We start from the raw sequence: 26,981 nt of genomic DNA, 5'->3' as shown, positions 1-26,981 counted from the left end.
TGATGTACACCACCGGTGTAGTGCAGAAATGTTTTCTCGAGCAGCTTCTGGAGGTCTCACCCTGAGATGCTTCTTAAGCAATATTAAAGGAGTTCCCATCTCTTCTGTGCTCTCATAGGCTGCTCTTTCATTGCCATGGAAAAACAAGTTTATTTTCAAGATTGTATTTTTTCTACCAAACTAATTTCAGACATTTAAGCATACGCCTTCAGATTTGACTTAAGTGTCCAAAGACTTTTGTATATCATTTCATGTTTTTCAGGATTGGTGAAGGGTAAGATACCAGGTGAGCCACATAGTTTTCGAAAAGAGCCACGTGTAGGTTCCCACTGATCTATATGATGAACATAAAGCTTATTGAAGAATAAATTGGATCAGAAAGACAGGGATCTGGTCAAAGACTCACCTGTGCTGTGAAAAGATTTTCGCTGTAGTATAAATACACTGAGAGATCACCATCAGCCAAAACCAGATCTGAGCGAGCATCCGTTCCATCACACACATCGTCAACCGCTCCACATTCATCCACTCACACAAACATTCAACCACCTACAGAAGTAACACCAGAGAGGAGGGTGAGAATCAAAGCTACCACTGGACCGCATGTTCATATACTGACAGAAGAAAATATTTCACATGAAAGGTGAAAATACTGAGAAATGCTGGTGGGGAAAGAGCTCATAAAGAATGCAAAATAGAATCTTCAACCACATGTAAAGAGATTTCACAGGTCGTAAAGAAACACACAAGACAGAATGTAAGAAGTATATAACCAATTGTATTCCCTTCTGTTAATATACACGTATGCAGATTCATCTCACTGAAACACTTTACAATAACATTGAAGAAGAACAGGGCCGAGCGCTGAGGAGAAACTCAATGTGAACGAAAGAAGAGAAAGAATGAAACACACACACAGAGGATGAGAAGAGACGCTCAGTCGTTCAGATGATGGACAGACACGGATGGAGAAAGATAAAAATCACATCTTGTCGTGTTTCACAATCAACGTCTGCTTTCTGATTCACCGTCATTCTTATTTTGTCAGGGACGATCATTTGGAAAAACACACGTGTCTCTTTTAGCACTGGGATGAGATTCAAATATTTAGACATTTCACAAACGCTTTGAAACATTTCAATGGAAGTTTAGTTTTTTACTTTTAATAGAATACTAGTTCAAGAGTTCTTCTGAGGAACGACTGAAGAGTTTCTTCCTCTCCAAGTTTACATCTATTTCTTTCTTCCTCCTGTACTTCCACAGAGAGAGAATGATGCACATTAACCCGAACATTACTGTCATTATTCCCTTTTCATTATGACAAAATAAAACACACACACACACACACACAAGAGATCTAGCACTCCACAGTCTGTGTGCTTCTGGTTTCGAGGGTTTGAGCATCAGATGTTTGTTCATACATCAGATCTCTCATGAGGTCCATCTGCGTGTAACAGTTTCTCTCTGAACGCTCTGGACACATTCCTCACGTGCTTAAACTGAGATCCACACACACATACACTCACACGCGATGAACATCATCCGAGTCATCCGCTGATGTTTAGTAGTTCTCAAGTTTTGCTATTTTGTTGATATATAGATTAACTGGTTCGACTCCACAGAAGCAGTTTTTAGTCTCTTTTCATGTTGAATAGCACATGCTGGAAACACAACAGAATGACGTTGCATCTGCTCCTGAGCACCAAGGACAAGGAGATGGGGTGAGACCAACACTCGAGAGAGACGGATTTGACAGCGAGTGGGTTTGGCAGTTTTACCGATGAGTTTGACGATGTGGAAATGTCACGGAAAGCAACTCGCTCATTTGTCAAAAGATTGGCAGCTCAAGACTGCATACGCTGGAGTTTCGACATCGGCTAGGGATGCGACTCGTGTCATATTTACTAAGAACAAACCGGAGGAATGAGATGAAAAGGTACAAAAGGCAGAAACATGAAAGGTGAGAAACGCTCTGGATGGGAAATGATAGAAGATTGACATCAGCATGTAAACTGCCAACCTTAATCTCTCTCGCTCTCTCTACCCCTTGGCCTCCGTCTCTCTGGAGCGCGCTCAGACGTAATACTCTTTGTCCTTGTTTTTCTTGCTTTTGGTGCCACTCTTGGCAGCTCCGGGCTGCTTCTCTTTCACTAGAGCGCCGTTGCTTTGCGTGGCCGAATTGCTGATGTAGTTGCGGCTCTGGTCAACCTGGTACGAGCCCTCGTCACGGTTGCGGTACTTGTACATGGCATACAGCAGGATGAGGATGCAAAGGGCCGCCGCGGCCACGATACCCACCACCATTCCCGTGGTGCTGCTGGACTCCCGGATCACCTCCACCGCTCCTGGTGGGCCTCTGTCCGGTGACGACGGCTCTGTAGCGGGCACATGGGGGAAATCGGGAGGATACGTTACGCCTGGGTGTCGATGCCGCCCGCCACGCTCGGGGTCGCCCGACGGCTGGGTGGGCGGCAGCAACACCTGGTCGCGGGTGTTCATTTTACCCGCCGGGATGTTGGGGCCGGCAGGTTTGAGGCGGGGAACGGGCTGCTCTGGGGGCAACGTAGGGACGACGGGGTGTGGCGGCCGGTGCGCGTCAGGCGGACGGGACAAGTGGCGGTCGCCCACGGGGGGAGGGGGGAGCACCGTCCTGTCAGTGACAAGGGGCAAGTTTTTATAATAATCCTCGTCGTCCGTCTCCGTCATCTCGCCCGAACCATAGGCCGACACCTCTGCGGCTTCATCGCAGTCCTCCTGGTCTGGCGGACAGCGGGGGCGAGTGGGCAGGGGCAGAGACTCTCTGGTAGTCTCAAGCATGGTGAGGAAGGGGCGATAGGTGGGGGGCGGGGGTATAACGGGGTAACGTGTTGCTATTGACGGGAGCTCAAGGGAATCCACGGTTATAATGGGCAACACAAGTTCGCCTCCTAGAATGAAAAAGAGAAAAGCAGGAACGGGCGTTAGTGGAACCCTGAGAGATGCTAGTGAACGAGAGAGACTTGACAGCACTGCTATAGAACAACACTATGACTTGACTGAGGTTAGTTTTTAAAGTGTTAGCATCTATTTAAACAAATACTAAACTAATACTGTAGAATACATTACAGGGTTAGGACAGTGTCAAGAAATACATCAACTAACTTTACCATACATTCTATATAAACACACACACATTTATGCTAATGCTAATGCTAGCTGTGTGTCCACTGGCTGCATGTTTCATGTTTAAGAAGAGAGCAAACCACGTAGTTCAGGTCACTTACATCAACAAATTGGCCGCATGATTTTTGCATGAAAAAAAGTTACAAAAAGAAAGCTGTGTAAGATTGTTCTTGAAGAGTGATCAACAAATTTCAGCCCAAGTATTAATGTAAAGCTTGTGTGTTCTCCCTGAGCTCAAAAGAGAAGCTAATCTCCCGTTGTCATGGTGATCTCTGGCTAATGAGAAAAACCTTCCCGCTCCAACTTTACACATTCTGCACATCTTAAATGTTAATGATTTATCACGCTGTCTCCTAGTGAACACAACTGTGACGTCAGTGTCAAATGACTCTTTAGACTTCATTATGATGTCATGATGTGTCACTGTTCATCAATGCTGAAGATTATTCCCTTAATGAGGAAAAATACTGTCACAATTACACACACATCTCTAATTAAAAGCACGAGCCCCCCTCCCCCTCGGCCAATCAGAATCCAGAATTGACATATTCATGAACACTCAGTGAACCTAAATCCATCTGAATCGCATGGGAATAAAAACACTGAAGCAGGAAGAAACAGTTGATGTTAACATGGAGAAAACACATTGAATAATACAGCAACTGAAAAACAAAGAGTTTGTTATTGTCATCAACGTCACAATGTGTTGTGTTTTTGTAGGTTCAATTTTATCTTTTCTCAGTTTTGAATGAAGTGTCTCACAGAGTTCTATCATTCAGTGACGAAACCTTCAGTTATTTGTAGCGATACCCTCTAAAACCACATCAGTGGAAATGAGAAAAAGACTTGAGAAACAGGACACAAACACTGCAGTCGCGTCTGTTCTTCTGTCAACACTGAGTTTGTTTGTGTGCCGTCTGTGATCGGTCAAATTATGTCTGTTTCTCACCAGTTAATGTGCTCACAAACACACACGCATGCGCACGGACATACGCACATATACAAACACACGCGCACAGACGCACAAACACACACAAACGCACATACACAAACACACCCACACTCAAACACACACTAAAACCCACAAGCAAACGCGCACAGATGCACGCACATACACACAGTCTCACGACAAAAACAAACTCACACACACACACACTCACATGCCCACAGATGCACGCACATACACACAGTCTCACGACAAAAACAAACTCACACACACACACACTCACATGCCCACAGATGCACGCACATACACACAGTCTCACGACAAAAACAAACTCACACACACACACACTCACATGCCCACAGATGCACGCACATACACACAGTCTCACGACAAAAACAAACTCACACACACACACACTCACATGCCCACAGATGCACGCACATACACACACTCTCATAACAAAAACAAACGCAAACTCACACACACACTCACATGCCCACAGATGCACGCACATACACACACTCTCATAACAAAAACAAACTCACACACACACACACTCACATGCCCACAGATGCACGCACATACACACAGTCTCACGACAAAAACAAACTCACACACACACACACTCACATGCCCACAGATGCACGCACATACACACAGTCTCACGACAAAAACAAACTCACACACACACACACTCACATGCCCACAGATGCACGCACATACACACAGTCTCACGACAAAAACAAACTCACACACACACACACACACTCACATGCCCACAGATGCACGCACATACACACACTCTCATAACAAAAACAAACGCAAACTCACACACATACAAACTCACACACACTATATTGACACTAATGAATATGTAACTAGTAACTAGTAATTCATTACTTTTTCAGAGTAACTTACTCAACACTGCGCAGGAGTGGCAATACTTTTTCATAAAGTTAATATCTAAATCTGAAGCAGTGAAAGGGCGTCTACTTGTTCTTAGAGTAGAATTTAAATCTATCTTTTCATTTAATTCATGTTTATGCCCCCACAACAGGTAGAGAGAGTTTTTCATAAACTTAAGGATGTGTTTTCTACTTATGCTAATGAGGATTTTGTAATAGTTGGAGGTGACTGGGACTGTACCATTGACTTAACAGGTGACAGAAATAATGAAGAACCTCATTTTCCAACAGTTTGCATTTGTCGATGTTTGGAGAGAACGATAAAAGAGTAAACATGGATACAATGTGCAGTAGAATGAAGATGTCTCTTTTTCAGACCATCATTTGATCACTTTGATCACTAACACGAACAACCACTCATTGCTTTTATTGGAAATGTAATAATATGCTATTATGGATATAAGAGGATTATCACTTTTAGGTCTGTGCGTCTCATTACACGACTGCTAGATGTCCTAGAATCTGGAGCTCAGTATGGATGTTACAGTTTTTTTCGATAGCTAAACGACAGTGAGCACAACTGGAGTCACATGTGTAAAACTCTAACTACAGTCTGCACAGCAGCAGTTCATGTGGACCAAACTCTAGTTCGTTTTTCATTGCTTGGACACAGTTTTCAAAACTCTACACACTTATTCCACGACTTTAACCACGACCTACACAACACTGTGGATTTACAGCACTTTGTTCACATGCTAACACACTGCTGTCAAAACTGTGAACCACACATTCAAAACAGAATAGATTTCAGCCTTGTGCCTTTCAGCTGAACACACACACACACACACACACACACACACACATATATATATATATATATAGGTAGAGCTCAGAAAGATTAATTTTGGAAATGGAACAAGGAAGACGGGTTCGTGGAGGGAGAAGGGTGGCAGGGAGAGGGCAGATCCGTGGAGTTAGACACAGAAGACACAGAGCTGTTATTTCAGATGAAGCTTCACTTATAGACCCTGTGGTGAATCATGGTCTCTCATTGAGAGAGGAAGGGTTGAGGGTGCAACACAATCTGCAAAGATCCACAGTGGCATCTGTAATGCCAATTTTCCATCATACAAACAGCTGAGAGTCACATCCTTACAGTAAATGAAAACATTACAGGAATGTATTTTGTATTGCAATTACAGTATAGAATATTTACACAGATGTATATTACAGTAAGTTTGACTGTAAAATATATTTTTATAACAGGACCCAAAGGCCGACCCCAACAGGAGGAAGAGGAGAAATATGACTTTGTATGAAGTCACTGAAATTGTTGAAACTGTAAAGATGAAAAGTTTGTATTTTCTGTATTGGTGTTTGATGCTTGTGTTTTTACTCTCAGTGTGTTCTGAGTGACAGTGTGTGTTATTTACATTTACATTTATTCATTTGACAGAAGCTTTTATCCATAGTGACTTACAAGTAGTTTTTTACAGTGTCACATTACTGCAGAGCAATCAGGGGTAAGGTGTCTTGCTCAAGGGCACTTCAGTCATGACCTGCTGGAAATGAGATTTCAAACAGCAACTGTTATCTCAGTGAGGGTTGTGCATTGTGTTTGGCTGCACTGAGCCGTGTGTTAAGAGTTGTGTTGCTTGGAATGAGTTCTGCAGGTGATGTGAGAAGTTTAGCTCAGGTGACTGTTGGTAGTGCAGACTGTAGTTAGAGTTTTACACATGTAGCTGCAGTTGTGCTCACCGTCGTTTAGCAATCGAAAAAAAACTGTATTGGAGATTTTCGAGTTAAAATTTGTTGTTGAAGAAGGACTGACAAAAAGAAGACCCAGCTAAATAAATTATCATCAAATATTCCAGAAATTGGACAAATCAATGACGAAGGTTAAAATTCAAGAAGTTAACAGTGAATAAATGGTATTCAGTGTGAGGGTCAAGTTCTTCCTGAAAGGAATCTGGTGGTCCCTGTACAAAAAACCCATCGAGAACAGAGCTCCAAACAGACTCATTCCAGTAGTTGGGGACGGCTGCTCTTTCTGTGATACGTCTGAAGGTGTGACTCGTGTATTTATGCAATGTTCTCATTTAAATGATTGAATGCAGTTGGTTAAGAACTGGAGTCTGGATTTAATGGGTTACTTTAATAGTTCATTGTTTATTTATGGTCCAAAGTATTCTGTATAGAACAAACAAAAAGTGATTCATCTTGAGTTTTATATGGAATGGTGAAATAGCAATTTAATGTACAAAATTGAAGAATATTTGTTGTTCTAAGTAAAGGTTCTTATTGCATTTTATGGATTTATGGGAAACATTTTCTAAATTAATAAAAGTCAATGTAAAAGTCTCTCTCTCTCTCTCTCTCTCTCTCTCTCTCTGATCAGCTCACAGATAGTTTGATGTCTGTTGGTTTAACTATATTTCACATCAGTTACGATTGTGAAAAAAAACATAAATCAACAGGATACAAATCTTTTAAAATGTTAAAAATAGCACAACTGTGTGAGACTGTGTGTGTCACTGTTATGAGATCGATGAAAGTCATAAATATCACTGATATAAATCATATATGGATAATAGCCACTGAAGGTAACACAATTCTCACATCATTTGACCGATCACAGAGTGTGTGTGTGTGTGTGTGTGTGAGTGTGTGTGTGTGTGATTGTGTTCAGAGTGACTTACCATTTCCAGGCTCACACTCCTCAAGATCTTCATCATCACTTGGACATTCTGCAGACGCCACTAACAGCTCATCAGTATTCTACACAAACACACAAACTTTAGTTAAACTCTTTTTTTAATTTAAAATAAACCTGTCACACAAACACATCAGATTCATGATCTTACAGACGAGATGTTTGTTCATGTGTTTATTTCATTCATTCACAGATGTCACTGTGTGTTCTGTTTCACATGCTGCTGAATGTTTTTGTTGTGATTTAATAAAGTGAAATGATCTCTCACTGTCAGAAAAGTAAAAGAGGAAAACCCACAACAGCTTATAACATTCCTCTGATATCGCTCACACATTTAGACAAAATCACACCTAAACAGTTTCAACAAATGATATTTCCTTAATCACAACTGATAATCTCTCCCTGTTTTTCATGAACATTTACTGCAGTAACTTTGAGTCAAAGTAAGTGGGTGCAGCTGAGACACGTCAGACGAGAACTGGTCCTCCCAGCTGAGTCTGGTTCCTCCTGAGGTTTTTTCTCCATTTATTTATCATTGGAGTTTGTGTTCCTCACCACAGTGCCGTGTTGGCTTGCTCACCAGGAGACTGCTGATATTATAAGATTACCTTCAAGGGAAAATTCTGTTAACATCACTTTATTAGAACGATCTTACTTGTTCTACAAACACTAGCAACTGTTCTGTGTTTGACCTTTTCTGTGTTTTCATTTTTTTTTCGTTTAAAGCTGCTTTGGAACAACTATTGGAAAACAAAAAGACAGTTCATATATCAAAGTAGAGCACATAGCATATAGAATGAAGGTGTATCAATGCAATCAAATTGTTAACAGCTGAAACTCAGCCGACTTCAGATAACCATATATTTTGTATAAACGAAACAAAAGATTTTTTAGAATGCACTTGAACCCAGCTTTCATGTGGTATCAAAATCTGTAATATGTAAAATGTCTCCATTTGTTGTGTTTTTCCAAATCGCATCACATGTATTTCTTGTTTTCTATGGCAGCAGTTTGAAGCTGCCATAGCTGTCAAACAAATAAAAAATAAATAAAAAATAACCTTCTCTCTTCTCTCAACAGGTAGTGGTCTAGCTTTTGTTGAATCTAGTAACTTTGTATTAGCACCTATTGTACTATTTCTCTTTTATGACATATCACTTATTGCTCCTTGAGCGTTCTGTAAGTCGCTTTGGATAAAGGCGTCTGCTAAATGACTTAATGTAAATGTGAAACATTCTAATATCCACGTAGATAGCGCTAACGATGCATTAGCTGTGGCGTTTACAGAACTACTACAATCTTTTGGGGTAATACAACACATTAAAGGACCAACTCATCGATTTAATCATACACTAGACCTGATTATATCTCACAGAGCCGATCTAACCAATATAGATATTATGCCACAAAGCGATGATGTCACCGATCACTATCTTATAACGGGTACTTTGCTCACGTCAGGAATCAGCCCTTTAACTCGTTATCGACAGAGTAGAATAATCACCTCCGCTACTAAAGATAGCTTCGGAAAGAGCTTGCCAGATCTGACTCCTTTAATAACCAGACCAATAAATAAAGAATCGCTCGATGTCATGACCAGGAAATTGGGCACTTTTTTCTCTAATACATTAGAAGCTGTTGCAACTACGAAGTCAAAAAAGATTAATGAGAAAAATATTGCACCATGGTACAATAGCACCACTCGCACCCTTAAAAGAGAAACTCGCAAACTAGAGCGCAAATGGATAAAATCACAATTAGAGGTCTTTAAAATGGCATGGATAGAGAGTGCAAACTGTTATAAAAAGGCACTAAAAGCAGCAAAGGCTGAGCACCTTCGTAACCTCATAAAAACCAACAAAAACAATCCAAGGTTTTTATTGAGCACAGTCGCTAAATTAACAAATAAACAGACACCACCTGACCTGGCTATTCCGCCGCACCTCGGTAGCAATGAATTCATGATGTTTTTTACAGAGAAAATCAAAACCATTCGTGACAAAATAGTAAAAACTCCAAATCTGTCCTATGAATTAGCACCAACCATCGCTCCAAAACAAAAAGGCTCCAGTGTTTTTCACCTATAAAACAGGAAGATTTAATTCAACTTATCGCAACTTCTAAACCTACAACTTGCTTACTAGACCCCATAGGAAACTAAATTATTAAAAGAGCTACTACCTGCTGCAATTGAGCCCATTTATAACATTATCAACTCGTCAATTAATCTAGGCCATGTCCCAGGACCCTTTAAGATGGCCGTCATTAAGCCTCTAATCAAGAAACCAAACTTAGATCCAAATGAACTAGGAAACTATAGACCGATTTCAAATCTCCCATACCTGTCTAAAATTCTAGAAAAAGTAGTGTCCACTCAGTTGTGCTCTTTCTTACAAAATAACAACATACACGAAAAATTTCAGTCAGGCTTTAGATCGCATCATAGCACTGAAACTGCGCTCGTTAAAATTACAAACGACCTGCTTATAGCATCAGATAAAGGTCACATCTCACTCCTGGTCCTGCTTGACCTTAGTGCTGCGTTCGATACCGTAGACCATAACATACTTCTAGATCGCTTACACAATTATACCGGTATTGAGGGACAGGCACTACAATGGTTTAGATCTTACTTGCCAGACAGACATCAATTTGTCAATTTAAATGGGGAATCATCCAATCTAACGCAAGTAAATGATGGATTACCTCAGGGATCGGTTCTGGGACCCGTGCTGTTCTCCATATACATGCTTCCCCTTGGAAACATTATTAAAAAACATGGAATTAGCTTCCATTGCTATGCAGATGATACTCAGCTATATATCTCATCAAGACCAGATGATTCCTACCAGCTATCCAAATTGGCAGAGTGCATTGAAGATATAAAACATTGGATGACCTGTAATTTCCTTCTTTTAAATTCTAATAAAACAGAAATATTACTTATCGGACCAAAGACACGCAAACCGAATATTTCTGATTATAAACTGCAAGTTGAACAAATACAGTAAAAGATCTAGACGTTATATTAGACAGCAACCTGTCATTTCGAAATCACATCTCAAATGTCACAAAAACAGTCTTTTCCACCTAAGAAATGTTGCTAAATGATGAAATATTCTATGTTTTGCTGACGCGGAGAAGCTTATTCATGCATTTATGACCTGAAGACTTGACTACTGTAATGCGCTACTTAGTGTTTGTCCTGCATCATCAATAAACAAACTACAGTTAGTTCAGAACGCAGCTGCCCGAGTTCTAACCAGGTCCAGAAAATACCATCACATAACCCCAATGTTATCAACCCTTCACTGGCTACACATTAAGTATCGTATTGACTTTAAAGTTCTTTTAATCACTTATAAAGCCTTAAAGGGTTTAGCCCCTACCTACCTAACAGAGCTTCTATCACACTACAACCCATCACGCTCTCTAAGATCTCAAAACTCTTTTGATAACACCTAGAATAACTAAATCCACCAAAGGGGGTCGAGCTTTCTCATACGTAGCACCTAAACTCTGGAATAGCCTTCCTGATATTATTCCAGGATCAGACACACTCGCCCAATTTAAATCTAGATTTAAGACGCATCTTTACAGCCAAACATTCACTTAATGCAAAATATGCTAAATAAACCACCAGGAGATGCTGACATTAGATATTTTTACTAGAATAATTGGATTTATTATATAAAACACCATGTAGCGTGTTTTACCCTTTCTTGGGTTTTTCGTTTTTCCCCTGTAAAGCTGCTTTGGAACAATGCAAATTGTGAAAAGCGCTATATAAATAAAATTTAATTGAATTGAAGCTGCACTCAGTTACATTATGACTCCATTATTATTATCCCTGCCTAAACCTTCCTCAGTTGTCTGATATTTGTCACAAAATAAAAAAAGAAATCATATCAAACAGTTTCTAATAAACAAATGTAAATTCAATAAATCACTACTGCTAGGCACCTTCCTGTTAATCATAAATCTCTATTTCTCAAAAGTCTTGGAGTGCAGCTGTGACGTATCAGAGGAGAACTGGTCCTCCCGGCTAAGTCTGGTTCCTCCTGAGGTTTTTTCTCCATTTATTCATCATTGGAGTTTGAGTTCCTCCCCACTGTGCCGCATTGGATTGCTCATAAGCTGATTTTAGCTTCTACAAAAAAAACTATTAACATTACTTTTCTTAGGAAGGTCCCTTTTTCATGTATGCAACATACCCTTATCAAAAAGAAGTTTAAAATAAGTATAGGAAAGTATACTTTCAGTCAGTGAACTTCTTAGAAACATATTTTATGTACTTCTCAGAAATATACTTAAGTTTACTCCTAAGTATACCCCAGACCCTTCCCATCGCCCGGGTTGGCACTCCCTGACCGAGGTCCCTTCGGAACAGATGCCTTCGCGCACAGCTGACAGCAGGACAAGCGGAAGTACTCCTTCCCCCCAGTGAGCTTCCCCACACAGGTACTGTGCGGAGTCAGGGAAGAGGAGCCTTTAGCTCTGCTAGTTGCGCCCTACTAGCCCTACCAGACTCGGTTTTCAGAAGCGAGCACTTCTGACAATCATTGCCCTGGCCAATTCCCATTGACAAAGACATTCGTTCTCTGGGAAAGGGCACGGACTGGCACCTGTGACCAAAACTCTGGAAACACCCTGTTTTGTCCCTGGAAGGGTCTACCGCAGTCGTGAGCACGGTCATTCAGGCAAGAGATAACCAATAGGCGACTGCACGCTTAAGTGGCGCCTCTTCTCGTCCGGGTGCGCTTCCCGCTGGGAAGACACACAGAGTTGTGCGGTCAGTGCCTTAACGTGGTCCTGCTGGGCCTGCGTAAAAAAGGCCCCGTCCCCGTTCGCCTCTTCACGATGAAGACTGTTCTCCTGATGGTGCTTTGAGCGGCTCTCTGTCTGTACTGGAGGACAGCGGGGAGGCTCTCTCCAAGCAAAGACTGGCGCCCTTGATCGTAGATGCCATCACTTTGGCCCACCGTTCCCAGGCCCTGCCCACCGTCAGTGACGATTCACTCCACCGGGGAGTAGCTTTTTTGTTTCTTTTTTCCTCTCTCCCCTCTCGCGTCTCTGTCGCTCCTTGTGCTTCTGGCTCCTGTTCTCTCGTCTCGGCTGTCTCTACCCCATTCACTGCGGCCGCCGAGACTGGCCCGGGGGGTGAAGTAGAACGCAGTACCCCCCGGCCTACGAGGGGCGATGGGGGTATGTGGCGAGCAGGGCGGGACGAGAGCCGTGAGGGAAAGGCGCGAGGCCGGTCACGTGAGTGATAACAAGCGTCAGATGTTCATGCACCAGTCTCGCATCTCTCACGGAGGAGCTCAGGAAGCATAAGAGAGGAGCGACAGGAGTGTATGACGAGAGAGGACCGGGCCCGGACATGTGTTAAATTTGTATTTATGTTCTTGTGGCCGGCAGTCTACCGTGAGGTGGCTGCCGGCATTTTACTTCCATGTTATTGTTTATTTGATTCGATTAAAGTTACAGCCACCACCTGTACGGCCGATAGTAAGAGCCTCTCGTCGTGATCACACGAATTGATGCCTTACTACACCACTGGAAGGTTACGATTCGTGGGGCGCTCACTCTAACGCCTCTTGGCTGGTCAGTGTCATTTGGCAGGAAATCGTGACACGATGCAGCACTGTGGCGTTTTCAATAGGAACCCTATTCTTTCAGTCTCGACACAATGTCAAGAGACTAACATTGTTTCCATCATGCAACAGGCGCTACGCCGGCCTGCTTCAGCAAACGAGAGTGTCTCTCCGTTTCCTCAGCCCAAAAAGGTGAATGAATGGGCCGTCCCATTCGTCAAGTTCATTGGCCTTTTCAAAAGTATAATCGGAGATGATAGGTTCTCAAGTCAAACCCCATTCTGTCAGTCTCGACACAATGTCTCGTACCTTCCATCAGGGAACTGAGGTTACAGTTGAAATCGAGATGTTTTGCCACAGCATGTAAAGTTTATTTGTTTGAATATTACATACTTCAGAATCTGATTTGGGTTGGAATATAATACATGCAAATTGTGGGGAAATGAAATGCTTCCTTAAAATGTTTATTTTGTAATTTTTTCTTTACTTTGTTATTAAGCAATGACAAATCTGATTTATAGAAGGTGATTTAACTCAACATATTCATTTATCTGTGCTAACAAGTTCAAGTTCCGTATTGGCACTGCCAGTGCACAGTTCAACCTGGTGGTGGAGTCCATCTGAATACTGACGGAGTGAATACAAGTGAAGAAGCACAGTGAGGTATGTTGGTGCTTTTCTATCATATTTGTTCAACGACATAACTGTCATGCAAAGTACTTTCATGTTTACATCACATAATAGGGCTGTAATAACATTTCTCCACTGTGTTGAACTGCGATTAATATAAATACTGTAGTACTATACTTTAAGTGTTACTCTATGGATTATGTAAACTCATTTTCTCCTTCAAGAGAACATGGTTAGTATTGGGTGTTGCATACTGCCATAAAACATCAAATCTACCAGAAGCACTCAAATCTGTATCTGTTTGTTTCTTTCATACAAGTCATGCAATGCATTAGAGGTGTATTTAACATTTACACTCCTAGACCGGGTATCAGCTCTTTAGAAATCTGAATTCTAAAATCAGAAACAACTTATTTATTCTAAAATGTAATACCTATCACAAGTTGAAAGACTGCTTTGTGAATTCTTATTTAAATGACAGAACCCCATATTTTGTTGTATGGTTTATCATATTATTGATATCTTTATACACAATATTTCCATTTAAGAACCCTTACTTACTTTTACAAAATGAAGATGCTTCTGATTCTTTAAATAGCATGCGCTAAATTTGCAATGCAAGTATGATTGTGATATTGTTTTTCTATCTCACAGAACTGTGCTTATGACAAACCCAATCACCTGTCAGAGAGGGTTAGATCAAGTTTCTTAACACGTACTGCATTTGGAGGCTTTTAAAAGTGATTGTTTCAAAACAATGGAATTTGCTTATTTGAATGGTCTATATTACTTCAAAAATGTGATATGTGCTTTCTAATATTTTCCTAGTAAGGTGAACACTAATATGAAGTATACTTCTTTTTGATTAGGGTGTTTTTATAAAAATATACAATATAAATAAACTTGAATTGAAATATGCATATTTGTGTTTTGGATAGAGAGATATGAGGTCTGACAGTACAGTAAAGGATCAGAAGATTCTCCTCTGAGGATGTACAATGACTATGATATACACCTGCTGTATATGTGACATTTATGAGTCCTGAAATAATGCAAATAATCAGTACAGTGACATATACTGATGAATATATCACATGGATCTCATTAAACCCTTTTAAGGTCTAAAAGACAAATGAAAGTTGATTTAACTGTGATGAAGACATCCATCTCGACAGATCATGACTCTGTGTGTTCCACTGTGCCACTCATTCATTTGATTTGTATAGCACATCCAAACATAAGACAAGAGTGACAGATATCTGCAGAAAACACCCCGAAGCAAGATGAAGACTCCGCACAGGCACCCTCACCTGAGTAACACTGTCTCTAATGGTGGGTGAGCGTTGTTTGCGTGTGGTGGTGGTTGCCATGGTAGTGGTGGTCTCCATGATGGTGGTGGACATGTCTGCGAGCGGGGTGGTGGATGTGGTGTCGGTGGTCATGACAGACGGCACGTCTCCCACCAGACGCAGGTTTCCGTGCACCTGTACGTTAGAGTCGCTTTCGGCGGCCAGTTTCAGCACCTGCAGGCCGTTATAATACAGACCCGAGATCTGACCCTGAAAATGACGACCCTTCTCACCACCGCCCACTTTAATGAACGCCTGGCTGTTAAAGATGGTCAGCTGCCGACCTGAAGAAACACAGACACAAGATGTGCAGACATCGGTCTCTGCTGTTCTCACACACACATGACTGACTAACACTCACTGTAGTGCGCAGACGGTTTGGACTTCATACACTATAATCTAATGTCACATATTCAATAACACATCTGTTACAACTCTACAGTGTCACCATGTCAGGACAGCTGTCATCACATATATGTGTGTGTGAGGAGATGAGAAATATTGTGCAGTGCAATTAATATCAATCAAACTGCAAAGAATACAGCTAACACATCACTGCTTCCAATATACTGCATGTACACAACATTACATCACTGAATGGGACTTGATTCTGCTACTTCAAGGTATATTTTGCTTTTGTAATTGAGAAAAAGAGAGAGACTCTCTCTCTCTCTCTGTCTCTCTCTCTCTCTCTCTCTCTCTCTGTCTCTCTCTCTGTCTCTCTCTCTCTCTGTCTCTCTCTCTCTGTCTCTCTATCTGTCTCTCTCTCTCTCTCTCTTTGTCTCTCTCTCTCTCTGTCTCTCTCTCTCTGTCTCTCTATCTGTCTCTCTCTCTCTTTGTCTCTCTCTCTCTTTGTCTCTCTCTCTCTATCTCTCTCTGTCTCTCTCTCTGTCTCTCTCTCTCTCTGTCTCTCTCTCTCTGTCTCTCTATCTGTCTCTCTCTCTCTTTGTCTCTCACTCTCTCTGTCTCTCTCTCTCTGTCTCTCTATCTGTCTCTCTCTCTCTTTGTCTCTCTCTCTCTTTGTCTCTCTCTCTCTATCTCTCATAAATCATTAACAAAAGAGCCAGACAGAACACTCCAAACAGACTCATTATATAGAAGGAAGAAATGTTAAAGGGACAGTATTCTCTCTCTTCAAGACTAGAACATCTACCCGCCCATCATCATGTGACGTTTAACCCTCTGAGCGGTATTTGTTCATTCATGAACGCATTGGACTTTAACTCGTTCATTATTCGTAAGCGGATTTGTTTATTAAGTGTGTTTAGAAAAAGAGTTATGACTGAGGGCTTCTCTAACAGAATCTGTAGATATGAAGACGGTTCGGCCCTCAGGGTTTAGAGGAACATTGATGGTGATTTACATCAGTCAGAAACCCTTTGAGTTCTCAGACACCACAGCTCATTTCTGTTCATCTGCGAAACCCAACGCACAACACAACTCTTCTGTGCTAGATGATCAAAGAGACACAATTCTGCCGTGAGAGCGTTATAACACAGATATGTTTTATAGACAGTGTCAAGAACGTTACTGTATAAGGGTTTGTCTGAAAACAATTAAAAGACACAGAGAGGAAGCGTTACTTGGATATTTTGAATTTAGACTGCGATACCAAGCTCAACCATTAGATGTCAGTGTACCGTACGCTTTCTTTAAATGCCACCGAATTACAGGACCCACTCAACAATTCAACAAATCATTTATTTAATGAAAATATTATACAATAAAATCCAGCGCATGGGTCCGATAAATGTTTAGAAAGACAACTCATTTCTTTAAACATGGTGTCAATAAAATCCCTGATGTTAATATTTGTCATTTGATGTGAACACATAATGTATTTTCCTCATTTTATGGCTGTGACTACTTTAAACAGATCATTGGATTGAATCTTATTTAGCCTGAATTTCATTTATTTAGATATGGGACAGCAGCGTCTGAACTCAAAGGGTTAAAACTGAAGGAGGAGTTGGTGAAATAGAGTCCCTTTAACTTCTGGCCGGTTCAGTTTGTTGAGGGTTAGGAGGGGTTATGTGAGGTTAAAAGTCTGAAGAAGTGCAGTCTCGTGTCCTGACGTGTGAACAACGCTCTCATTTCTGTGCAGAATCAATCGTCAGAGAAATGGAAATCGAATTGAATGTTTAGTTGAGTTTCTGAGAGGTTGCGTGTAGCGGGACTGCACTTCCAGCAGCGATGTTTAGCGTGTTTAGACATTGTTTCATTCGTGCGTTTGGTGATGTTTCTTTACCTTTGTCGAGTAGCCACTCGTCTACTACCCGACCGAGTCGGTACGGGATTCTTTGTCTAGCAATAGCCAGCCGTTCATTATCAAAGTTCCCTTTGAAGAACAAACAAATTCAACAGGTTACAATCTGGAAGGTCAAAGGTCAGAGGTCAGTGAGGTTTAGCAGGTCTTTGAGGGGATTTTTAGACATGAGTTAAGCAGATTTAAGGGTCATTTTAGCGTTTTACTCTGGACTATTACACAGCGTTAAAGCCTCATCGCACATCCTCTAGCAAACAAACACAAAGCCTTGTGTCCTCATTACAAATGCATGAAGATTTTCAGCATTTCAGCAGCACTGGAGGAAGATGTTTTCTGCTCAGACTCGATGTCGCACCAAACCTCTTCTGCACCTCATCTGATCATACAGACATCTCTGCAGTTTTCTAACCCACAATCCTCTCTGTGGCAGCGGATAATTTCATTTCTCCAGTCGTGTCAGTTCACAGTTTCATGAAGACCTGCATTAACATCTGTTCGTGTGTGTACAAACCATCACAGAGATGACATTATAACTTCATGAAGAGGTTTGGTGTGAATATTTGATCATGATAAAACCGGCAGAAAACATCTTTCGCTTAGATTTGATTCGGCATCATGACATCGTTGTGTTCGAGACGTGATGCGGTGTGCGCTCACCTGAGGGAAATCTCTCGAGGATCGGCAGATTGTCCACCTGCAGTGTGGCGTTTCCTCCGCTCCGCGTGAACCTCACCACGTGATATTTCCCATCACTCACCATCACGCCACTCTCCTCGATGATGATGTCATCCGTCCCCACGTTAAATATAACCCCGACCCTCCCTCGCTCCTGACAGACAGACAGACAGGTTAGATGCATGAGTGGATCGCTTCTGTGTGAATGCTGTTGTTCACTCATAATAACTCGTCTCTTTCACTTGAATGTCCTGTGATTGATGTCATTTACTTCAGGTCACCCGTCTCTCTGTCTGTCCCTCTCTCCAGCTCATCCGTGTCCTTGTGTGCCAGCAGAGCTCACATTTACATGGATTTTAAAGGAATGGTTTACAAACCTCCATAAAAACAGCTTTACAGTATAATATATATCATATTTATGACATATCATAAACAGTATATTCTATACATGTCTGCATTGTATTTTTAGTGCAAGATTTCCCATAGTCTGGTAAGTGCTGTTTTCAGGATCGTCACATCCATAACTGTACAAATTCCTCCTGAATTGACTCATGAACATTAAAATAAAGTGATGATTTTATGATCTATAAAGAGACATTGCTTCTCCATTTGTCAGGTTTATTTATCTCTCAAAAACGTTCATAACGCAGGTTTCTGTGCATAGACTTATATTTATCAACAATGGTTCATTAATATTTCAACCGATTGTACAGTATAGACTTTGGTACGTGTTTATGTGTCACATCCATAAACTGGAATAAGATTAAGAATGTGACGTGTGTCTTTCTGTTCACTCAGTTTTTAATTAACATTTTCACAGCTTTATGTGAATGACAGAAGACTTTAATTAGATTATAATGAACCGCTGACTTTCATCTCTACAAATACCACCACAGAGACATGAGCTGAAGAGAGAGAGAGAGAGAGAGAGAGACACTGTGTGTGTGTGTGTGTGTGCCAGTGGTGTAGTCTACGTGATACGCAGATATACGCCGTATATCCACTAGAAAAGATCCAGGATTTCCGTATATCCATTAAAAGCACAAGGATACGTAACAACATCGTTCTGTGTCAGGAAAGTGTGACGCCCGGGAGAAATGAAACAAAAGGAGACGATGAAAGGCAAGCATTTCAACTAAACTATTTCAGTGTTTTCGTGAGCCTGGCACTGATGTCCCTGGTGCTTCTGGTGTCGCTTCGGCAGGTGTTAAAAAAATGAGCCCGTCGAGGCTGATGTCACGATAGTGTCCCGGGTTTCTCTGTTCGCCGGTGTATTATACTTTCTGCTGATGATTCACCCCACTATTAAAACCACTGCGTATTCTTTAATAGCATGTATCATTTACACAACTGAAGGGGGATTGATGGCATATTAATTGTATTTAACAAACCAACTTCAGGAAAGATAACTTACACTACAATTTATATCATTGGTGATAAGAGAAGAGAACTCCTGGTCAGGCTTGTCGACGTCAGCCTATCTAGAACTGCACACATGTTCAGTGTTGATTATTACAGTTAAAGATCAATGTCGATAAAAGGCGTAACTTGCACTCATAAGTGTGACCCAGTGTGTGATAACAAGGTTATTAGTGACGAGCATCAGAGTTTGATATTAACCATTTATTTCAATGTGATTTACTGTAAATCTGTGAAGTGGCATTAGTCTATGGAGGGATTATTTGGTCAGATTATAAACTAAAAGTCTAAAACTAAAAGTCTTATACCAAAACTAAAAGTCAAAATTTGGTAAACTTGTTTTTATGGAACAGCCCTTAGGTCTCATCTATCACAACATTAACAAAACACATGTACAGCGTCATGACAAACACAACAAACAGCTGTCCTGTGGTTCTTACTATGTGAAGCTCCAGATAATCTCCGAGACCCTTAGCGCTCTCCACCCGCACCAGCACAGCTTCTTTGAGCTGAGTACTGAAGCCCACCGCCAGCCGGTCTGCCCGCTTGCTCGGCCGGTCGTTCGGTGGCCACGTGTATGTGATGAGGGCTCCTCCACGACCGAAGATATACGTCGTCCCGGCTGAGAGAGAGAGAGAGAGAGAGAGAGAGAGAGAGAGAGAGAGAGAGAGAATGACATCAATGAAACATACTGTAAAACATTCAGACAACACACTTGAGTTTAACATCTGCCCACAAACAGACTGCAGAGATCACATAAATCATTCAGATCAAAAGACAACACTTGATAGTCACTTCACCAGTGAAGATGAGAAGAGTCATGGCATATAAAGAATATATATATATAAATCATAGAATATAATTCATTGAATATTCATCATTCAACAACAAAACATCAGCCACGACCCCAACACTGACATCCCACCCCCCGACCCCAGGGCCCCCCAGTCACGATCTGTCAATCAGACAAAAACTCAAAACCTTTTTTGGTATGTGTTAGTAAGAGTTTGCTCAATTTATCATCATTCACTTGAGCAGAAGAGATGAGACGTGAAGAGTTCTGAGAGAGACACAAAGATTCTGTCTCACAGCCACTGACCGAAGAGGACCTGAATGAGAACAGGCCTTTCATCTCAGGCGCTTACGGGTTCACACGATCGATGCTTCACGCTTCATGAAACGAGAATTCTGAAGCTTCTGCCTTTGCCCTTCACAGTGTTCAAAATTAAACTCAAATCTTTATCTTGAGATCTTGCTTTTATTTATTGCTACATGTGATGTCACAATCATGATGTCATCACATATTTCAGCGAGAAGTCCAGCACTATCATCAGTCTTTCTCTCTCTCTCTCTCTCTCTCTCTCTCTGTGTGTGTGTGTGATGTAAGTTATGTTTTGTGTTTATGTGTTTCTGTACATTTATATCAAGGACTGATGAAGAAAACATTCATTCAGTGGATCAGATCATTCTCGTAACAATGTGTTAATAGTGTAGTTTCATTTTGACAAAATCTAAAAACATTTGATGTTGTTTTAACAAAATACAGCCAAACACACATGTTGATGCAACTCACTAGCCTCTGTAAATCTTGTCTGTTACTTTAAAAAAGAATAAATGCCATCAGATCGTTCAGATAGAGCTACATGTTTATGGACTTTTATGGACACGTCTATAAGACACACACTCACTCACAAAATGGCTCCCAGGGTTTCCTATGTGCCAAAATGTCTGGCCCGACAGAAATGATCCTGCTCTGTGTGTGTGTGTGTGTATGTGTGTGTGTGTGTGTGCGTGTGGTTATAGAGTTTCCTCAGAGCTCTGAAGGAGTGTCAGCGGATGTGCGCTGGAGAGTGTGTCGATATCCTCACATCACTCATAGTAGATAAATGAATAAATGAACCAACCTTCCAAACAACCAACCCACAAATTTTCTCCATCTCGTAAGCACGATTCTGATTGGCTGTTTCAACACATTCTTTGTTGTGTGATGATAACAAAAAGTTAAGAAAATAAAGCATCGCTTTATTAAACACATGATGACGAGCCCATAGAGCACAAGAAAGAGTTTGCTCTATTCAGAAAGGTCCAACCAATAGTTGCTAGGCAACCATACATACGTCCCATTCATCCCTGAATAAAACACAATGCAATTATCCCCAGAGTCATCACATATGAAACGTTTGGTGAGTTTTCAGGACAGAGATGAACGTGATCTCCTGTGTGTTTGTTATTTCTTAAATGTCACTGGAGTCTCTGGAGCAGAACCTGCAGAGATTTCACAATAAATGAAACGTGACATTGATATTTATAATGTTCACTTCCAGACACTTTATTCAGCTGAAGCTGATGTTACGAAGTTGAATACATCTGAAATCAATCAACGTGTTTACTGTTTCCTTCAGCCAATGCACAAGTGTGAATCTGTGACAAGGGTTAGTTCAGCCAAAAATGAAAATGAGACCTGTACGAGTCTTTGTTCCTCTGGACACAAACCAAGAAATTTTTAAACAACACAATAAAAAACAACACAGAACCCATTGGCTTCCATTGCATGAACACAAAACCACTCAGATGTTTCTCAGAATATCTTCTGTTGTGTTCCACTGAAGCAAGACTCACGTACAGAGTGAGGGGGAATAAATGATGACGGAAGTTTCAATTTTAGGTCAACTGTCTCCAGCACAGCACAGAGCAGAACATCATCTGAATCTGAGCTGCGCGTGTAACAGTCCTGTGGGTGGCGCTGCCGAGTTCAGATGTTTCTAGATTATGTTTGTGATCTCATCTTGTATTCTCTCTGCAGTTCTGATGGAGCCTGAATGTGATCCGACCCTGTGAATCAACACATCAGAACGCTTCATTTAGAGAAAACGCCTGCAGGAGCAGATGTTATCAAACCAAATGTAGATCTCACTCACTTAAAATTGCATCACACATGCACACCTGCTTTACATCCAAGTAATAACAAATGATGAATGAAGCAATTCAATAACACGATTGAAACAGACCGTAAGACATATCAATGCCTATAGACAGCAAAGAAAAGCAGAAATGAAACGTCTTTCTGTCAAACTGCAGACGTGCGAGAAAGAAAAGTATGAGATTCCAGCCACCACACACAAAATCTAAATCAATACTTCAGTCAAAACCAGCATGGCAGCTAATGCATTTCATCTGAGCCTCTGTTTCAACTCATTAGGATTATGTATGAACTAAATTTGCTGTGTTAAGATAGAACCAGCGAGCAATCTAATCGCGTCTCATCAACATAAGGAGATGATTTTCTCAGGTACTTTATCTTGGGCGTGAATGACAAGCTGTTGAGGCAAACCTGAATCATCGAATCTAAGGTGATTTGATACAGAAGAACTGTACTGTGAGGTGAGTTTATTTTCAGCACTGCGTCTGTGGACAGCTCCTGCACTTCAGCACCAGCACTGTGTGGACAGCTCCCTTCAGAGTAAACATCAGCTGCAAGCCAATCAGTGACCACCCCTCTCTCTCTCTCTCTCTCTCTCTCTCACTCACTCTCTCATGTTGTGATCTTTATTTAATAGCTTCCTCCAGCACTCAGTTTGTCCTGACTGCTGATTCATTGTCCCATTAGCAAAGAGAAAACAAACCACATACACGTAAACCCGACACACACACACACACAGAGAGAGAGAGACAGACATCTACTGGACATACTTAACTGATGTCATTTTCTGAATATAACATGATGAGAGATACTGAGAATAGACACACTAAAGCTTTCTCTCCAGTCGTGGATGAGCAGGTATAAACACACTGACTCCAGCGGGACAAGAACATCTCCAGTGACCATTCAGTCTGGACTCGGGGTGCTCCGAATGTTTTGAGTTCATGGTAAATAACAGAATCTCTAACAGTCCCCTGTCAGCCAGACCTCCATCTACACATTAACCTTTGACCATCAGTGACCATCTGACCTCCCTTCAGGAAAGAGTTTATTCATGTACTGAAAATATGCCCTCATTTCTGACTCTCTCTCCCTACCTCCCGTCTGTAGTGTCCCAGAACTCAGATGCCTCCTTCCCTGCACTCGTTCGTCTTTCTCAGGCGGTCTGATGGATGAGGAGAAGTTTGTGTGCATTGACATTGATCTTTCTCCCTCCTGCCGGATCTTTGTCCATTACTTGATAAAGCTGACGCACTTCAGCACTGAGATCACTGACAAACATCACCACCCAGACCGTCTCTCTCTGTGAGAAATGAATCCGTGATCTCTGATGTTAAATACTCAACAGTCTGCTCCTAGAACTGATCTGGCCAAGAACTGTCTACTTACAAGACACAAAGAGACTTTCTGACACGTTAAACAACCAAACGCTTTTTGTTTTTGTATGTGATGTTTACGATGGTGAAACCACACTAATGCACCAGCAATAACTTCACATCTGCAAGCACCGTGTGTTCCACTCATGTGTCCTGATAAAAGTCCAGAATAAATCATCACATGTTTTGAGCAGCTCTTGTGCTTCAGCTCTAGTGCTTCAGTGCGGCATTTGAGCCAAAACAAACACAGACACACAAACGTGCAATTACCAGAGATTCGACTGAAAGCTTGAGATGAAGGGTCTGCTGTCTTTAATGAACACAATAAACATTTGAATGTCAAACACAACATCAATGACTCTCGGCTTTATTTACTCTTGTCCTTTAACTTCATCATTACAGAGCACGACACATCAGACCAGACAGACAGAGATGACAGAGTGCATTCTGGAAGTAAAGGTCTGTGTCTTGTTTCTTCATTCATTCAGTCAGTCAGTGACAGTTCACAACATGACATTCAGAGAGAAACTCATAGACACTCGGTCTTACCCACAATGCACCTCTCATCAGCATGTCACTGCCACGTGTCTGGAAAATGAACTTTACCATTTTATTAACAAATCCATGAAGCCACACAGGTGTTGTGGTGAGGAAGGCGGGACGAGAGCTGCTTATATTTGATTAAAGTTGTTAAATGTTCGCCGGTTCCCGCCTCCTTCCTTCCCTTCTATTGAACCTTGTTACAGGTGTAATATAAGTGTGAAGTCGAGTAGTGTCAGACGCAGGTTATATTACATCAGTGTCTGAAATGGTTCACTCATTTTCATTCAATTCTTCCCCATATTGTGGACTCAAATGTCATTCGCTATATAGGGAATAGTGAAGCTTTCCTGTATCTCAGTGGTAAGAGCATTGTGTTAACAACGCAAGGTTGTGTGTTGGATCCCAGGGGATTGCCGATACCTATGTATTAATGTATAGGATAATGTAACTCGCTTTGGATAAAAGCGTCTGCCAAATGCATAAATGTAAATGTAAATGAAGGAGTGAACAAGGCAGTGATTTCAGACACAGCACGAGAGAGACAGAGAGAGAGTTCAGCTGTCTTTTCAGGGTAAAGCACTGAACGTGGCTGAAGAACCATACAGGGGCTTAACTGGTTCTATATACAAAAACGTTTCTTCGCCCCTGAACAAAATCTTACATTAAGATACTAACATTATAAGTATTTGCATTTCTTTCTGGTGGATCTTAATCGGGTTGTAAGTACTGCATCAAAATGTCAAAACAAGAGACAGAACACTGAGATCAGCTGATCAAAACCATAGCCTTAAATAGCCTAGAAAATACTACATGACATTCACAGATCCAAACACAAACTCTGTATTTCCCAGCAGTCCAGAACACAGAACACAGAAGATGTGACAGCAGGAAGAATAGAACTCTGAAGTGAGATTTACACAGAATATAAGAGCATTTACTGTAAAGGCCATTGCCAAAATTTCCCAATGTTAAAAATAAATATGACCTCACGTTCTGTCAATCACATTTACAAAGTAAATAAATATTTTTTACACAGTTTATATTTCCTCGAAGCCTCATGAAACACAGCAATTCCATCGAATAGTGGAATGCATAGTCGATATAAAAAGTGGATGAGTAGCAATTTTGTATTACTGAACTCTTGGCTTTATATTCGATAGTACTCTGTCATTTGAGAACCAGGCCGCCAACACCTGTAAAATTGTGTTTTTGCATCTTAATATATCAAAAAATATATCTAAACTATGTCATATGCTGTCACCATCGGAGGCAGAGAAGCTTATACATGCCTTTATGACATCAAGACTAGATTACTGTAATGCACTATTAGGTGGTTGCCCTGCAGGCCTATTACAAAAACTCCAACTGGTCCAAAACGCGGCAGCTCGAGTTCTTACGCGTACAAAAAAGTATGAGCATATTAGCCCGGTTCTGTCAACCTTGCACTGGTTACCTGTAAAGCATCGCATAAACTTTAAAATCTTGCTTATTACCTATAAAGCCTTGCATGGTTTAGCTCCTCACTACTTGAGAGAACTTGTAAAGTATTATAGTCCATCACGTGCACTACGCACTCAAGCGTCCGGTCAGTTGGTAATACCTAGAATTTCAAAATCAAGTGCAGGCGGCAGATCCTTTTCCTATCTAGCGCCTAAACTTTGGAACAGTCTTCCCTGCACTGTCCGGGAGGCAGACACACTCTGTCAGTTTAAATCTAGACTAAAGACGCATCTTTTTAATCTTGCATACACTACACTATCATAATATATATATTTCAAAGATATAGGCTGCACTAGTTAGATCAACCGGAACCAGGAACAGTTCCAATAACAACTGATGCATTTGTTGCATCAAAGAGTGCAGAACAGTACTCTACTCTCAGCCAGTCTTGTCTCATTGTTCCAAGGTTACCGGAGCGGGCAGGACGCAATCCATTCCCAGACCTGACAAATGCTCTGATGATAGAGCTGGACAAAGGATGTGGCGACGCTACAAAACTTCAGTCACTATTAGATTATTAATGATAATCTTAAATCTATTTTTTATATTTTGCACTGTCAAGCTTGTGCAGAGGCTGCAGCTTTTGCCAGAGGGGAACTAGAATCCCTTGACAGTGCCTCCGATATTTTCATCCGTCATAAAAAAATGTCATTGATTTTCGCATCAGTAGCAAGCATTTTGAGAGGCGTTTGGACAATTCAGAGCCACCGTAGAAGCGAGTGGCAAAATCCAAGGTGATGATACCGAGTCCCCTTCGTCTCGCAGCACAAAGCACTGTCTGAGTGTACAGGGAGAGAATATAAAGAGAGAGTGGGGAATAGCTTGATAACAGGATTCTGGTTTTCTAGAACCTTATCATTTAGGTAACGACACCATTGGCCCATTCGCAATTGCACAAGAGGGAAACTCAAATTCTGGGTTTTCAGGCAGAAATAACAAAATGGATGGACGGCGGCAGACATGTGTGGAAAATGGGAGACCCC

At 41.3% G+C, this 26,981-nt stretch overlaps 1 protein-coding gene across 1 annotated transcript in view; it reads right to left on the bottom strand.

Moving 5' to 3' along the window:
• Nucleotides 1-759: 759 nt before the first annotated feature.
• The window catches only part of nrxn2b (neurexin 2b), a 252,766-nt gene continuing 226,544 nt past the window's right edge, over nucleotides 760-26,981 (bottom strand). The window contains exons 17-22 of the mRNA XM_079462581.1: nucleotides 20,100-20,281; nucleotides 18,223-18,394; nucleotides 17,548-17,637; nucleotides 15,261-15,583; nucleotides 7,713-7,791; nucleotides 760-2,927 (exon numbers count right to left, since the gene is read on the bottom strand). Of these exons, the coding sequence (XP_079318707.1) occupies nucleotides 2,074-2,927; nucleotides 7,713-7,791; nucleotides 15,261-15,583; nucleotides 17,548-17,637; nucleotides 18,223-18,394; nucleotides 20,100-20,281 (1,700 nt within the window). The 3' untranslated portion in view covers nucleotides 760-2,073. The remainder of the gene's footprint in view (nucleotides 2,928-7,712; nucleotides 7,792-15,260; nucleotides 15,584-17,547; nucleotides 17,638-18,222; nucleotides 18,395-20,099; nucleotides 20,282-26,981) is intronic.

This window comes from Barbatula barbatula (assembly GCF_947034865.1).
Source record: "Barbatula barbatula genome assembly, chromosome: 1".
NCBI classification, from domain to species: Eukaryota; Metazoa; Chordata; class Actinopteri; order Cypriniformes; family Nemacheilidae; genus Barbatula; species Barbatula barbatula.
The sequence above is the reverse complement of the archived record's forward strand: the minus strand, read 5'-3'. Positions and strand labels throughout refer to the sequence as shown.